The sequence below is a fragment of the Copadichromis virginalis genome, linkage group LG1 (genome assembly GCF_057382275.1).
Source record: "Copadichromis virginalis isolate Kocher_CV1m ecotype Utaka linkage group LG1, C_Virginalis_male_GT1.1, whole genome shotgun sequence".
In the NCBI taxonomy this organism is placed as follows: domain Eukaryota; kingdom Metazoa; phylum Chordata; class Actinopteri; order Cichliformes; family Cichlidae; genus Copadichromis; species Copadichromis virginalis.
This window is the reverse complement of record NC_140618.1, coordinates 21,819,683-21,835,145: the sequence shown is the minus strand read 5'-3', so window position 1 is coordinate 21,835,145 and position 15,463 is coordinate 21,819,683. Positions and strand designations below refer to the sequence as shown.

General features: G+C 39.0%; 2 protein-coding genes across 4 annotated transcripts in view; one reads left to right on the top strand and one right to left on the bottom strand.

The window, feature by feature from the left end:
• The window catches only part of tub (TUB bipartite transcription factor), a 57,786-nt gene extending 48,965 nt beyond the window's left edge, over positions 1-8,821 (top strand). For all 3 annotated transcript variants that reach the window (XM_085454583.1, XM_085454593.1, XM_085454601.1), the window contains exons 7-12: positions 809-1,000; positions 1,180-1,292; positions 4,310-4,424; positions 5,210-5,308; positions 5,437-5,608; positions 6,244-8,821. In XM_085454583.1, the coding sequence (XP_085310709.1) occupies positions 809-1,000; positions 1,180-1,292; positions 4,310-4,424; positions 5,210-5,308; positions 5,437-5,608; positions 6,244-6,377 (825 nt within the window). In that variant the 3' untranslated portion in view covers positions 6,378-8,821. The remainder of the gene's footprint in view (positions 1-808; positions 1,001-1,179; positions 1,293-4,309; positions 4,425-5,209; positions 5,309-5,436; positions 5,609-6,243) is intronic.
• A 1,883-nt stretch (positions 8,822-10,704) lies between these two features.
• ric3a (RIC3 acetylcholine receptor chaperone a) lies at positions 10,705-14,832 on the bottom strand. Its single transcript, XM_085450968.1, has 6 exons — positions 14,715-14,832; positions 12,436-12,653; positions 12,240-12,315; positions 11,999-12,095; positions 11,641-11,798; positions 10,705-11,477 (listed from the first exon to the last, which is right to left on the bottom strand). The coding sequence occupies exons 1-6, from the start codon at positions 14,830-14,832 to the stop codon at positions 10,705-10,707; spliced, it is 1,440 nt and encodes a 479-aa protein (XP_085307094.1).
• Between the last annotated feature and the right edge of the window lie 631 nt (positions 14,833-15,463).

Genomic DNA, 15,463 nt, shown 5'->3' with positions numbered 1-15,463 from the left:
GTTGAGCCGTTTAAGCCTGGCCTATGAATCATTCAAGCATAAAACTCAAGGGATTAACCAGTGTTGTATTCACACATAAAAGACAACTTAGCAAAGATCCAATTCTGAAATGTCACGTCTTTAAGATATGGGGGGAAAAACAGAAAAGGCATGTCACAGGACAGAGATACATCTGGCCCTTTAGTTGATCCACTTTTTGTTCACTGAACCATCATCAGAAATAGTCTCAGTGGATATGTGGCTTTCAAGAAGCCATTCTTATGGAAGGGAAACAAGGAGAAAAGATTGAGGTATCCCAAAGTACACAAGAATTGTACTGAGTATCAGTGGCAAAATGTCTTATGGAGTTAAAAATAGAAATTTGCATCTGCAGCATATATGGAGGAGTTCAGGAAAGAGGGGGTCTAGTCAAAACTGAACAGTAGCATTAGATGTTGATTCCATATGTTATACCATCTGGAAAGCGTCTGATTGGCAATGACTTCCTTTTTAAGTGCAAACACACTGCGAATGCAGTAAAAGTATAACTAGGTAGAAAAGCACAGAATGAAACACACAGTTATGGACTTCCCAGCCTTTGCTGTCTCTTTCCCCTTTTGATAACATAATTTCTCTTTGCTCTTCTTTCCACTCTAATTTTTTCCCTTCAGTCATTTCAATGTTCTGTCTCTGCTTCAGGTTCTTATTTTAGACACAGTGTGCTCATTCTTAATCCCAGTGGACAATTTGATTTCCAGACTCATTACTCTGCTTTAATGCTCATCAGTCCACCATTTCACGAGGGCTCTTGCCATATTTGATCCTACAGGAGGTGGCCTCAGCACCCACTCCACCAGTCAGTGAACCTGCCATTGATGTTGATGACCTTGAGGAGTTTTCTCTGCGCCCAGCACCGCAGGGGGTCAGAGTGAAGTGCAGAATCACCAGGGACAAAAAGGGCATGGACAGAGGCATGTATCCGACCTACTATCTCCACCTGGAGAGAGAGGATGGCAAGAAGGTGAGACGAGTCTTTAAGGTTTAAAAACATATTACACAAGATATCTGTCAGGGAATTTTTTTACAGTAAGTTGTTAACATCTGGACTCTAATCTAACTTATATATTCAAATAATGCAGCTTTGTGGTATCAAACCATGTTGATTGTCTGTAGGTGTTTGACAATATGGTTTGGTAACAGGTGTTCCTGTTAGCTGGGAGAAAGAGGAAAAAGAGTAAAACATCAAATTACCTCATCTCCATTGATCCAACTGATCTGTCTCGAGGTGGAGAGAGTTTTATTGGCAAACTGAGGTAAGTCCTCAGTGGCTTTGTTGTATTAAACACTTTAGCAGCTTACATTAGGAATTAGATATGGCATTGGCAATGTTAATCTATATGGCACATTTCATTATATCTAAAGTCAATGTGCTTAACACAGAAGAAAGAAGCGCATTTAAAAAGGTACAATACCTTAAGGTAGTGAAAATAAATCTTTAAAAAACACACACAGCTATTAAGTGTAGGTCTGTGTGAGCAGCTTGTTCCAAAGAACAGGACCACAGTAACCAAACACTCCCTCAGCATACTTACATCTGAACATTTAAAAATTCTGGACCTGATGACCTGAGAGATCTGACTGGGTTATAAACAGTGAGCAAGTCAGAGATGTACTCAAGGGGCCAAACTACTAAGAGCTTTATGAACTAATAAAAAGCTTTTACAGGTAATTCTGTATTGCACTGGGAGTCTATGAAGTGACTTCAACACTGCTTGGTCAAATTTGTGCGTACCTGTAAGGACTCTGTTGCTGCATTTTGAATGCGACGAGAGTCGGCCTACTGATTATTTGTGAGAGTCCTGCAAATGGAGCACCACAATAATCTAAACTAATTTCTATGAAAGCATGGACCAATTTCCCTTTGAGATAAGAATCCTCTAACTTTTCTAACATAAGAAAAGCAGTTCTTACTAACCTTATTGATGTTTTTATTAAACCTGAGATCACTGTCCAAAATGTTGCCAAGGTTTCTGACTCGCTCATTGTGCTTCAGAGGAAGGGATGATAAATATGAACATATTTTTTGACGATAATGGGTAAAACTATGTATCATCTGTATAAGAATTTCAAGATAATATTATGATTCTTTATGATAGTACCAAGAAAGAACATAAGAACATAAGAACACATCTAGATCCTCTTTTGGTATGATGATAGCAAATCAAGAACTTGACCTGGTAAACCAACTGAGTCATTCAGCCTTTAAATTAAAATGTCACGATCAGCAGTGTCAAAAGCAGCAGTGAGATCAAGCAGAAGTAAAACTGCAACTCTCTGTGAGTCACTGTTGATCTGCAGGTCATTGATGACTTTAGCAGGAGCTGCTTCTGTGCTATGATTAGATCTGAACCCTGATTGGTACTCATCATAAATGCTGTGATTTGAAAGGCATTCATCCGGTTGTTTGTAAACATTTTTTTTTAAATATTTTGAGGAATGAAAGATTAGAAATGCCTCCATAATCATTACCAATGACTCTAAGTTGTTCTTGCTGAGTAGCAGTGTGATTACAGCACATCTGAGTGAAACAGGGAAAATTCCAGTCTGGAGAGAGCTATTGATAATATGATTTGTAAAACAACGAGACACAGATTTGAAGAGTTTGTTGGGGATGTTGTCAAGTAAAGAAGTGCAAGACTTTAACTGATGAATAATTTCTTCCAGATCAGAATACATAATCTGAGTAATTATGCTAAGTGTTGGATTTCTTATTTAACTTTTGTGCTCGAACTACTATTTCTAATCTAATTGTATTTTTTAAAAAACAAACCAAAACAAAACATGATTGACATAATCATTAGAAACAGCTTCAAGGCTCCATGGAAGCCCCTCTAGAGTTTAATCAAATATGGGCTTGTGCAACCTTTTAGTCTTTGGACCACTGGTCGATGTACCGCTCAAAGCTTTGCACTGTCCTGCTTGAATGATGGCGGTCTAAATTGGAACGAACAGTGACCTTTCATCAGTCCTTGGCCTAAATGAGATATCTAAATGAGACGGCTAAACATGTGGCTTTTAAGAAGCATTTCTAAATGGCACCACCTACACCGCACAGGTAGGTGTCAAGTCAAAGTTGTTTAAAATACACTGGACGAGTATAACCGAGAAATGCAAATGTTGTTCTCCAATATTAGATAAATGGTTATTTCATAGCTGGAATTGAGTATAGTTGGACAAATTTTCCTGCAGATTCTGTCTTTATTGCCATTTACTGGTGTGCAGTGCAAGAACTAATGACTGACAGTCTAAAAAGTGTAAGAACTAATTAATGATTGATTGAACAGCACAATACATCAAACATCAGCGCTACAGTACAGCGGAGAATATGTTTTCTAATTCCTCATTTTATAGAAAAAGGTTTCTAAGCGAAAAGCGAGTGCAACATATGAAAGTAAATGTGGTATGAGAAAAAAAGATCGAGTGGGGTAGGGAGGGAGAAGGTGGTATGAAATTAAGCAAAGGTGCTCTCGCTGGGAATCGAGTCAAGGATGTTGTATGCCATATTTTGTCAACTTTTCAGCCAGTGTTTACCTCATGTAAGAACTTGCTTAAAGACAGAGCACTAGCCACTTGCCTTGTCTGTCGGGATTTAGATTGGACCACCCACCTGCCAAAATCCAGTCTATCAATCACTGCTGAGCCATAAGCCAACAAGGACGAACTCGAGTGGAACACAATTATATTTGGAGGGGCATGAAGTCAAAAGCATGCAGTGGTTTGCAAACACTGTACTCTGCTTTTATTTCCCTTTCAGTTTGTATCCACAGACAGTATGTAGAAGGCTCTGGAAAAATCACTCCACTTGTGATTTTATCTGTGAACACCTTCTTGACGATTTTATGATCTCATTCGCTACCTTAAGTCTTACTGAATTCAACATAATTCATTTTGTAAGGTGTGGTTTCAGTTGAAACTAAATGAGATGATAAAGGGAGTTATACTCCAGGGAGAGCACAAAAACACAAGTTTTACACCAGTGACAATTGTTGCAAAGGAGCTCAGGTCATATTTCAAAACTCGAGTGTCAAACCATGCGATCTGTTTTCATTATGTAATTAAACCTGGATACCTGTTATTTCCAGTTATTTGTTTTTTATATATTTAGCAGGGATAGCGCATGTTAGTGGGCATAAGTATTATGAAAAATATAACATGTAAACATGCCAGATTATAGCAAAACTGCTAATTTACGCAGGTAGTTTGAGCCCCACCGCCGGTGTTTGTTTTAGAGAGTCATTATATTCCTTAATGTGTAATGTTTTGTTTGCAGATCAAACCTCATGGGAACTAAGTTCACTGTATATGACAACGGTCTGAACCCTATGAAGAGCACCACCAGCCTCGAAGCTAGCAACTTGCGTCAAGAGCTAGCAGCCATTTGCTATGTGAGTTCATCAAAATGCTAGACTATACTTGACTATACTTGTGTTTTCACGTTGCTGAAAAGATACAGCATTATTATTATTATTTAGATTTTGTTAGAAATATGCTGTAATACTACTGATTTAAAATAATGCATTTTTCCAGTAACCTGTTTAAAACTGCATTAGGCAGAAATGGAAAAAAAGTTGCAGCAGAATTGTGAATGGAGCAGCTCTGTCCTCCCTGTCTAAGCCCTGGCAGCAGACAACCACTGTGCATCCTTTATTTGCAGCACAAGCTGTGATTCAAGCTCTAAGTAGCTACATAAACAGGAAATTAAAATAGCCATAGTTAGCAAATATCTTAACTGTCGGCATAGTAACTGATCATCTGTTTTCATGAGAAATGTACTTATATGATCTGAAAAACCTCCCACAACAACCTCATACATGACAGTACAACGCACTGCAAAAATTCAGATGCAGTGTTTAAAATTGAGATGTGGCCATGTCTCCCTTGAAAAAGAGCGTCATGGTTAAATAAAGGTTAACTAAATGAGCTACATTTTGCCAGGTCATGGTTTAAAAATAGGTCAAAAATGAAATGACATGGACGTCAGCCGGTCGTCCTACGATGGCAGTGAGCAAAACGACAAATATTAGCTAAAGCTAAGGCTTTGAAAAGTACAGCTTTATGTAACTGCATCCAGAAATAACATTCAGTAATCCACCTTAGGATAACATTTGTTTAAGAAAGGGCATTGAGAGGTGATCTGTTTATCTTTTTTAATTCTCTTTTTTAAATGTAGGAAACCAATGTCTTAGGATTTAAAGGGCCTCGAAAAATGAGTGTCATCATTCCTGGAATGAACATGGACCACGAGAGAGTTTCTATTCGGCCACGAAATGTATGTGTTGGCCAATTTCTCAGTAGTCGCAGCTGCTCTGACCAGTTCAGCCTCTTCTAATACTTATTTAATCGATCCGATACATATGGTGTCCATGTCCAAGGCTTTTCTATTCTTCTTCATTACAGGATCATGAGTCACTGCTGGCCAGGTGGCAGAACAAGAACACAGAGAGCGTGATTGAACTTCACAACAAGACGCCTGTGTGGAACGATGACACACAGTCCTACGTGCTCAACTTCCACGGCAGAGTCACTCAGGCTTCCGTTAAGAATTTCCAAATTATTCACGACAATGACCGTAAGCTTTCGTCCACACATAACATTTCTAAATACTAAACAAAGGCTAAAGACTAAGGTCTGTTTCTGTTTTATAATCTTGTTTTACCCAATGACTGTTTGAGACAGCCACATAACCTGATACTGTGGATGCTATTAAATTAGACAGTATTATTTTACATATAGGTACTTGTCAGACAGATTTAGAATTTCTTTCAGGAGTGTTCAGGAATAGTTTTCCAGGTTTCTTGAAGGACTCTCAAAGCTCTTCTTTGAATGTTGGATGCCTTTTGTTCTGTTCTCTGTTGAGACGATCCCACACTGCTTCACTTGCTGGCATAAAATACAATTTTTTGCCCATCATACTGTGTTATATTTGACTTTTTTCATAGTTCCAAAGAAAGGAACAAAAACTGGATTGAAAATGAGTGAAAAAGCAGCCAAAGAGAAACTACAGAAAGTTAGTGGAACTGTTGCTGAGGGGCAGATTATTTTACACTATACGTTACATCATACAGCTTATTTTGTCAGTTATCTGTATTAATATTGCTATAAAGAAATAGGTACTTATGAGTTTTGTGAAGAAACAGTAAAAAGGGGAAATGTTTCAAATCAGCTTAGACATAATCTGTTTCCTACTTGTTTTCCCCTCTGCAGCTGACTATATTGTGATGCAGTTTGGCCGTGTGGCAGAAGATGTGTTCACCATGGACTATAACTACCCAATGTGTGCCCTGCAAGCCTTTGCTATTGCCCTCTCCAGCTTTGACAGCAAGTTAGCTTGTGAATAGACTCCAGCCTGAAGTTCAGTGGATAACAACTCCTCCTGTTGTCTCAACAAGGGCTGCTTATGTATCGCTGATTTGAGATCACCCGTTACCTTGGAAGTCCCACATATCCTGAAATGCTTTATGGGACTTAACTTATGTGTACGTATGTGTGTGGGGGTGGGGTGGGACCTCAGGATGGTGTTTGTCAGTGGAAGAAAACAAGCACAAAGAGTAATCCACTTTCCAAATCAGATTCATTTGTTTTGATAACTATAGTCATTTTGTACTGCACTGGCATTATAAATATGTTTCTTTATGTAGTAGTTCTAGTAATTTAACATTTCTTTATCTGTGAACTATAACTAACCGTTATACATCAGTAAGTTTAAAAAAAAAAGTTGACTGGGTTTATGTAGTCTACCAACACAAAGTCACACGCTTCCTCGAGCATGGATACTGCTTATATACTTACTGAATTAATAATAACATGCATGTCACAATGTATTTATTTTATTGACATATTTATTACCTGCACATTTTATGTTCTCTGCTGTCATTTGCAACAAATTCTGCTGTAATCGTTCCACGGAACTGCAAGCACATTAAATGTCATGAGAGGAAGATCACTTGTATCCACAGTAAAAACAAAAAAAAAAATTAGAGGTATGAAAAGGGGAAAGGCATGTTACACAGTGCTGTGTATCATATACAATATTGTGTCACAGTGTCATATACGTGAATGTGTAGGATGATGGTGCACTTTACTTTGAAGTCTGTGGTGGATGAGCTATAGCTGTACATACTTTATTGTGCCTTTGAAGACTAATTCCAGTGTTACACCTTGGCCGTAAAAGGAGCTGAGCTTGAATTGGTCTTTGCGTTTTTTGCTTTCCTCACATACACCGAGAGGATTTCTCTGTAGCTACTTAGAATTTTTTTTTCTTTAATGAAAGTTCATTTCGACTGAAAAACAATGCCTGAGGTTGCACAACATTCAGAAGATAATAATAAGTGTGCATCTTAAGATTTTAACTTAAAATTATATTTAGGGTCCAGAACATGTTGCACTAAATAGATGGCTATTTATTTACATAATACTGTAAATCAGGCAACAGATATATAGCAGATATCTGAGGTACTCAGGCCTAAGTGTCACGGTCCTGGCTCAGTGTTTTTAGTTTCACTGTTTTTATGTTCTAGTTAAGCTTATCTAGTTAATTTCTATTATGCTAGGTTGCTGTTATTGTTCATTGTTTAGTAGATTCCCCCCTGTGTTTTGGCACCTTTGTTTTAGTCCTTCATGTTGTCATGTCTGCGTCTCGTCATGTTTTCTGTTTATTTTGAAAGTCTCGTTTCCATGCCCGTTGTATTTAGGTTTACATTTTCCTGTGGCATCATTATGTTCATTCTAGTCACCTGTTTCCTCACGTGTCTCCACTGCCCCTCATCACCTCATGTGCACATTTAAGTCTTTTGTCTCTTACTGTTCGTTGTCAGGTCGTCTGCCTATCTTCCCCCATGTCAGTCTTAGTCAAAATTATAGTCTTAGCTGTCGAGTTAAGTTTTTTTCTTTATTTATGTTTATGTAGTCCTCCTCTCGCCTTTGATTCTTGTGTCAGCCCAAATGAAAGCTCGCCTTTTGTTTAACTTTAGTTCAGTTCTCTCACGTCCGCTTTTTGGGTCCATACCTTAAACACACCAGCTGCCCAGCCGTGACACTAAGATTGTGCTGGTATCTTCTGATCTCTGCTTGGAAAATGTACCGAACAGAAATTGACTTACTGCCAACAGACATACTCGTACAATGTGAAACTACCATAGCTTCGATGCATCTTCCATCTTTTGCTTTATGTATTAAATTAGCTCTGTGCTTCACTGAGATGGAGTATGATACATTCCTCATCTGACTGGCAGTAAGTTTCTACATCACGTAGTTTATTGCTGTTCATATTTTTACTCAAACTATTATTCCTCTTGCTCCTTATGGGGCAGTATCCTTTCTCAAATATATGACGGTATTTTGTATTTTACGACCATTAAAAAAAAAATGCTGAATGGAGGTGACGAATAATCTCCACTATTGTTACTGTGGGTTCTGAGCAAATCTTTATCAAATGTGCTATTCTTGTACTCAACTGTGTTCTAACTATTTCAAATTTCTATTTTAAAACTGTTGATACTCTTGCTGTAAAGTCTGCTTTTCATACATGTGTCCAAGAGCCAGAGGTTCTGTCACTTTGTTTTTAGTGCTGTCATTGTAATGTACAGTAAATGGTGTACAATTTACTTTGGTGGTACACAGTCCTTTGTTCATGGAAAAAAGAAATAAAATTACATAAAAATACTCCAAAATATGATTTCTGTTTCCTCAAGAATCCAGATGTTTCAGAAGTTAGTACAGCGATCATAGAACATGGTCATGTGTCTTTATTACACAAAGAAATAAACACTGTTACAATACTTTACTTTTCTGGTTACAAATCCAGGTGTGTGATAAAGCTCAGGTGTAAGTTCAAGAAGGAATATCTGCATTCACTCATCTGTCTGCTTCCTCAGGTGTCTGACTGCTATTCATTACATCACTTCCACCTTCCCGTACCGTAAAACGTTGTCGTCCAATCATCTTTCTGCTTGCTGTCTTCGGCATACCTTAAGTCGCACTGCTCATCTTTCATTAATTTTGCTGTAAAGGGCCATCAGAGTCTAATTGGCAAATACCATAATTGAATTGTGTATATCAATAAATGATGTTGAGTTTCTTCTAATGATCTTGCTTTATTGGACCAACTTTTATTCTAATCAACCTGGATTAGATACTCTAACCATAAAACCTCTGAGTACACACCAAATATTTCGTTGTAAATCATCAAACACATTAGTAAAAACATTTAAAAACCCCAAATACTTGCTGAGATTTCCTGCTACATTGTCTTTTGAAGATTATGTTAACTCATTCACTGCCAGCCATTGGCAGTGAATGAGTTAAACCCATTGACTCATTCACTGCCATTGACGGCTATAGACGTCCATGGCAGTGAATGAGTTAACAAAGTTGTTTTAAGAAAAAATCCCCAAATTTAGCATTTTTACTGATGGAACTGAAAAGTAGAGTGACCCAATTATGCATAAACAGGTGCAGTCAATACAAATAAAACATCGTAAAATGACTGAATCTTGTATCATGTACTCAATTTTTGTGTGCTTTGCTCTCTTTTTCCCCTCATCACCAACAGGTCACGGCAGCTGGCTGCCCCTTTTCGAACCTGGCCCTGTCTGTAATTATGTCTGTAGCATCATTCAGCATGACTGGTTTGGTGGTGCGTCAGTGATGGTCTGGGGAGGCATATCCATGGAGGGATGGACAGACCTCTACAGCCTAGGTAACGACACCCTGACTGCTGTTAGTATCAGGATGATACTTGGACCCATTGTCATCTGTGCGTCTCCATGTTTGTCATTAAGCACACTCTCATTCTGGAAACATGCAGTGGAAACTAAACACACACTTAGATAGAAAGCTTCACACTGTGCGAAACAAAATGTTTCAGGTGCCAAGATCAAGATTTAATTGAGACTTGCCCTTCAGTTCTTTAAATTAAAGGCTTTTCACACCCACACAGATGATTAAATTAACCTGACTGACTGAACACTGAGCACTGTTATACAGATCTCCGCTGACCTAAAAAGTGGTTTAATCAGGCAAAGAAGTGAAAACAGCTGTGAGGGTGAACACCGTGGATGTGGACAGCTTTTAAAATTATAACAGGTTAACACATTGAGTGTAGCGTTTAACATATTGCAAATGTACTGAATAGGTTTTAAAAGAAGAAACCGTGAAATTCTGAATGAAAAAGTACCATTATCCCCTTTAAATCTTTCATAGGGGTGTAATTGTTCTGGAAATGTGAATGTAAATAGAAAACAAAATGCATTGCAGTCATCTGAGGTGCTTGTGGTAAAGGGAAACATTTATTTGTACAAAAGTATCACTTAAGAACATAACTGCATGCCTCTGTTTAGTTTGGATTTTATGGTTTAAACCAGGGGTGCCCAATCCCAGTCCTCGAGAGCTACCGTCCTGCAGCTTTTAGATGCATCCTTGTTCCCACACACCTGAATCAAATGAATGGCTTGTTATCAGGCCTTTGCCAAACATGATGGCATGCTGAAGAGATCAAACCATTTGATTCAGCTGTGTTGGAGTAGGGATGCATCTAAAAGCTGCAGGACGGTAGCTCTCGAGGACCGGGATTGGGCACCCCTGGTTTAAACATATAAGGAAGTAATAGTAACACAAGTCTGAGTTCACTGTCTGTTTTCAAACGCATTTGAGAAGCAGGAAAAGTCCTTATGTCTCCCTCCTGTTCCGCATCCTCAGGCCGCTCACCCCGACTTCCTTGGGTGTGTCTGCATAGATTCGACCCTCCCCCTCCACGTTTGCTGACATTAAAATATTGCCTTCTATATCCTCCTCTGCTTCCTCCTCTGGATTTGAACTGCCATCACAGCTGAACTGCAGGCTCTCTGCCTCCATCACTGGGTCATCTTCATCAGCTTCCTCCTCTTCTTCCACTTCTGTGTCCTCGTCCTCCTCCTCCATCTGATCTTCCTTGTCCTCTTCCCCATCCTCGTAAGTGTCCTCTTTAGGGTAGTGGAAGACATCCTTGTGCTCGCTGAAGCTGATTTGCTTCTTCCCGCTATTGTTACACTGCAGCTCTTTCTTCGCCTCCAAACCAATTCTTGTTGTCGTTCTTTCAGGACCCGGCTGGGATGATGGAGGACGGAGCAACTGCCTTTTCTCTGCCTCCTCCTCCTCCTCCTCTTCCTCATCTATGTCTTCCTCTACTCCCATAGCTTCTTCTAGTCCCTCCTCTTCTTCCTCTTCCTCTTCATCCTCATCATCTTGTGCTTCTGTGTCCTCCTCCTCCTCATCTTCTTCCTCTTCCTCTTCCTCTCGCACTATGGAAAGTTTCCTTGCCATAACCTCTTCCTCCTCTTGCTCCATCCTCTCTGCTAGGGCCTCAGCGGTGGGCTGTGTGGGGGGTTCCTCTAGTTTAACCGTCTTAAACCCACGTCTGAGGCAGGGTTCATCATACTCTGGGTAGGTCTCCTCTGGGTAACCTGCATTGGTGTTCAAAGAGACTTCATCAGATTTTTATTGTGAGGATTTGATAGAGATTAGATTTGATCTCAAATTTAAAATGCACTTCATTTCACGGCTGTAACAACTTGAGCAAATGCAAATTGTGCAAAAAATGGGAGCAGTTCGACATTTCAGATGCACCTTCCCAGTCTGCACCGTATGGGACCTCCTCGGCCTCCATCTCTGGGGAGGCTCCCTCCAATCGGCTCTCTTGAATAAGCTGTGTGATCTGTCTCAGCTGCCTGAGTAATTTCTCCTCCTTTTTTGACGTGGTGGTTTTACTCCTCCTTCGTCTACCACTAGAGAGCAGCACAGAGTGAAGTAAAGTAACCCTGCCTGTGTATATCGCTCTATAAAACAAATACATACAAATGTATTTTATGACTACTTCTTCTTTATTTGTCTTTACTTAGTTAATTCATCACAGTTTCTTTGTTGTTGTGGTGCTACTGGAAGTAAAACACAAGCAGATAAAAATAAATGAATAAATAAGTCTCACCTCCCAGAACTATTGTTCCTCCTGGACACAATCCTCTCCATCATCTCTTCAGTTTGGAGAAGTCTCTCCTGCAGCCTGGCAAGCTCATTAGCAGTGACTACACAATTTACACGGGACAACATTGTTTTGATGTTAAAATATAATTCACTAAACACAATGCACACTTGGACACGTCAAAAAACGTATCCCCCTCAATCTTAAGAAGAAGAAAATGATTTTACATTTCTCGTAGTTCTCTTACTTATTGTGTTCTTCCTGGTTCCCACGGTTACTGCAGAGTTCTTCCCTGGTTTATTAGCCTTCCCCCTACATGTCAGCTGTGAACATAAACATGATTATAATTAGATTAATTGAGTATACAGTTACATTTACCATACTATAGCTCTGCATGAAGTTAATAACAAATAGTATATAGAAGCTCTAGAAATTAAAATTACCTTATGTATAATGTAAAGGATGTAAAGAAGGATCCCAAAGCCATATAAGGGTATCACTTGAGTCATCAGGTTGTACTTTTTGCCTCGTCTGATGCCTTTTACCTTTGCCATTGCCTCCAAACTGTGTGTCATTGAAAACGAAGGGTCCACGTCCCACTGTTCTGGGTCTTCTGGCACTGATAGCTTGTGCATGGCGGGAGGGTAGAACCCAGGTCCAACTGCAAAAATAGTCTTTCATTCAATTAATAAGAATCAATAAAGCAATTTTCCCCCGAAAACATATCACGGGGAATGTATCCTCAGCCATTAAACTTTTAGTATCTTTAATTAGATTTTACTTAACGATTATTTAAATGCTATTATTCTCTGGATTAATTTGATAACATTTATCCATAAAATGTGTCTTTTTTCATAGTTAGGCTTCGTTCTTTTTTTCTTTAGTAATTAGATAAAGCAGCCAGAACATTTCAGTGTTTTATAATGATAATGTCTAATGCCTCTTAGATTGGCCCCTAACTGTGCATGGACCCATGGACACATTCCTATGATGCCCACTGGATGGTCCAGCCCATTTGGGAACACTTTTTCCTCTATATTAACTATTATTCATAAAAGAGATCCAATTTGTAACAAATAAAGTGAAGAGATTCATGGGGATCAGATCAATATTTGAGAACAATGTCAAAAACATAAGAAGGTCAAAGCAGTCAGGAAAGCCCTGGGTAAAATGAAATGCCTACATTTGGATTTGTTTTTATTTATAGTTATTGCTTTTTCAGAAGCCTGTTTCGAGAATGTTGACACTCCTCTGTGCAGGAACACAGACCTGCTGATGCTTATGCTCAGCATGTTTCAGCATTTATGTCAAATCAAGCTCGCTGCTGCTCCCATCTGGGAGTTAACTAGCACTACAAGTGGAAGATGTGACTGGGACGCTCGTTAAAATCGGCCTGCGGAAAAAAAATTGCAAAGTGAGAAGGTACACACACACGCCCGCGCGCGCGCACATCTGGTTCCAAGAAAATGAGGATGTTAGCATGCTCTGGTCTCACCTGTCAGAGGTGAAAACTGGCCACAACACACTGAAAAAACTAGCTAACAGCTAAATGTTTGCGTCCCCTAACACTGGGCACATTTAAATGTGGCTGTAAAGAAGAGAGAGGGTCTCTGTTTGGATTAATAAGGTAAGAAACTGTGTGGAAAGTTTGCAGCTTTATATTCGTGTGCTAGCACAGACTGTACTGTTTTATACAGTCAGTGGTTGCTAGCAGGCATAAATTGGCTCAGTTACAGCAGTTAGGCGAAACACAGCACAGAGAGTAGTCTGGAAAACTGCCATGTCAATATCTGCCTGGGAACATTTTGAAATATTTAGTCTCCTTGGGTTGTTTGTTGGCCAGCATTGGTTACTGTTTGGGTAAATTTTGTAACCACCCATTGCTGCTTTTAGCTGAAGACAGTCAGTGAACCTAAAGCAAGTTGTAGTTATTAGGCTGTGAAAATGTGTAAGAAAAGCAAAGCAAACTGTGCCCCAATGTCTAAAACCAAATCACTAACCACATTCCTTGTTCTCTAAATAATAATAATATAAATAATATCTAAGAATAACGTGCAATCCACAGTAGCTTTCTATTTTTGACTGTAGTATGTTCACATTTCGTATAAGGTCACCAATTTTCCTCTTATTAGATTTGAAAATTCCAGTTGTTTATGGTCTAGTGTGAAATCACTACCAGTTTATATCTGATAAGATGCCCCTGCTGTGATGACTGATCCGTTTTGACAGCACCTCTGGGTGTTTGCTCGTGACTGTGTGAAACTGATATCAGGCTAAAGTCAAATAACAAATAAGTCACATACTGTGTTTCTTGTGAATGTTTTTTAACTGCTTCAATGAGAAGTTTTGAAAAGGCGCTGTCTGTTGGAGTCAATGCACACCTGTCTCTGTAAACACAGCCACTCATGCTTAACACGATGGGAAACGTACAAAAACACATCACTTGTTTCAGATTTAGATAAATGGTCAAACTGATTCAAATGGGTTTTAACAACCAAATTATTTGTTCTTCAAAATATGGTGAATGCAGTTTTTTTTTTTTTTAACTCGCTGTACAGTGTAAGATTTCAGCTAACTTGTGTGGACTATGAAGGATAGGGCCTCTGTGCCTGGCATGGTCTGTACTGAGTAACAGCTGGCATTAACAACAGCAGCACTGACACAAAAAACACTGGAGATGGAGCAGGATGGGGATGGATGATGATCTGATAAGCCGTCTTACCCTCAGGCTGCCCCATCTCCTGTTTCGCTCTGGGCAAAAGCATCCTGGGCAGAAAGAGAGAAACACAGAGAACAGAGCATGATATAAGAGTAACCTTCTGGCAAGTTGTTATCGACATTTTCTTCCAGAAAACGACAGCAACGCGTTAATTTCACTTGAACGGGAAAGCTGGTATCCACAGATGTTATTGCTCATCTGGTGATGCTGCTGCCCAGATTAGACCAGATTAGAGCAGCTGCATTCAAGTGCTGTTTGAAAAAGTGAGCAGCAGATGGGTTGAAATTCTCCAGAGACTGAATACAACCCCCCTATTATTATTATTATTATTCTCATTAATATTAATATTGTTATTGTTGTTGTTATTGTTGACTAAATATGAGTATCTTCACCTACAGCATTCAAACATAGGCCCAGATCTCATAAACTGACAGACTGGGTTTGGATCTGAATCCTACTAAACTAATAACAAAAAAAATACCTGATTTAAGGTAAGAAAACACAGTATGTCATTGCTTATTGTTGGTGGTATAGTGAGAGTCCAGTCAGTGCTTTTCTAATTGAGGAATATCAGGAAACTACAGTTCCAATTCCCAAGAAGTCAAATCAGAATGATTTCACAGCAGAACATAGAAAACATATCAAATGTTTAAAGTGAGACATTTTAGTATTTCATGACAAATATTCAATTTTTAAAATAATTTAATAGCAGCCAGCAACACATCTTGAAAAAGTTGGGAAAGGGAGAAATG

Bases quoted from the DNA above. Each gene is read 5' to 3' on its own strand.
- ric3a (XM_085450968.1), bottom strand. From the start codon at position 14,832: ATGTCGATAACAACTTGCCAGAAGGTTACTCTTATATCATGCTCTGTT. The intron at 12,316-12,435 runs GTAATTTTAATT...TTATGTTCACAG, and splicing joins TCCTTTACATTATACATAAG to CTGACATGTAGGGGGAAGGC. The intron at 11,478-11,640 runs GTGCATCTGAAA...ACACCAATGCAG, and splicing joins ATACGGTGCAGACTGGGAAG to GTTACCCAGAGGAGACCTAC.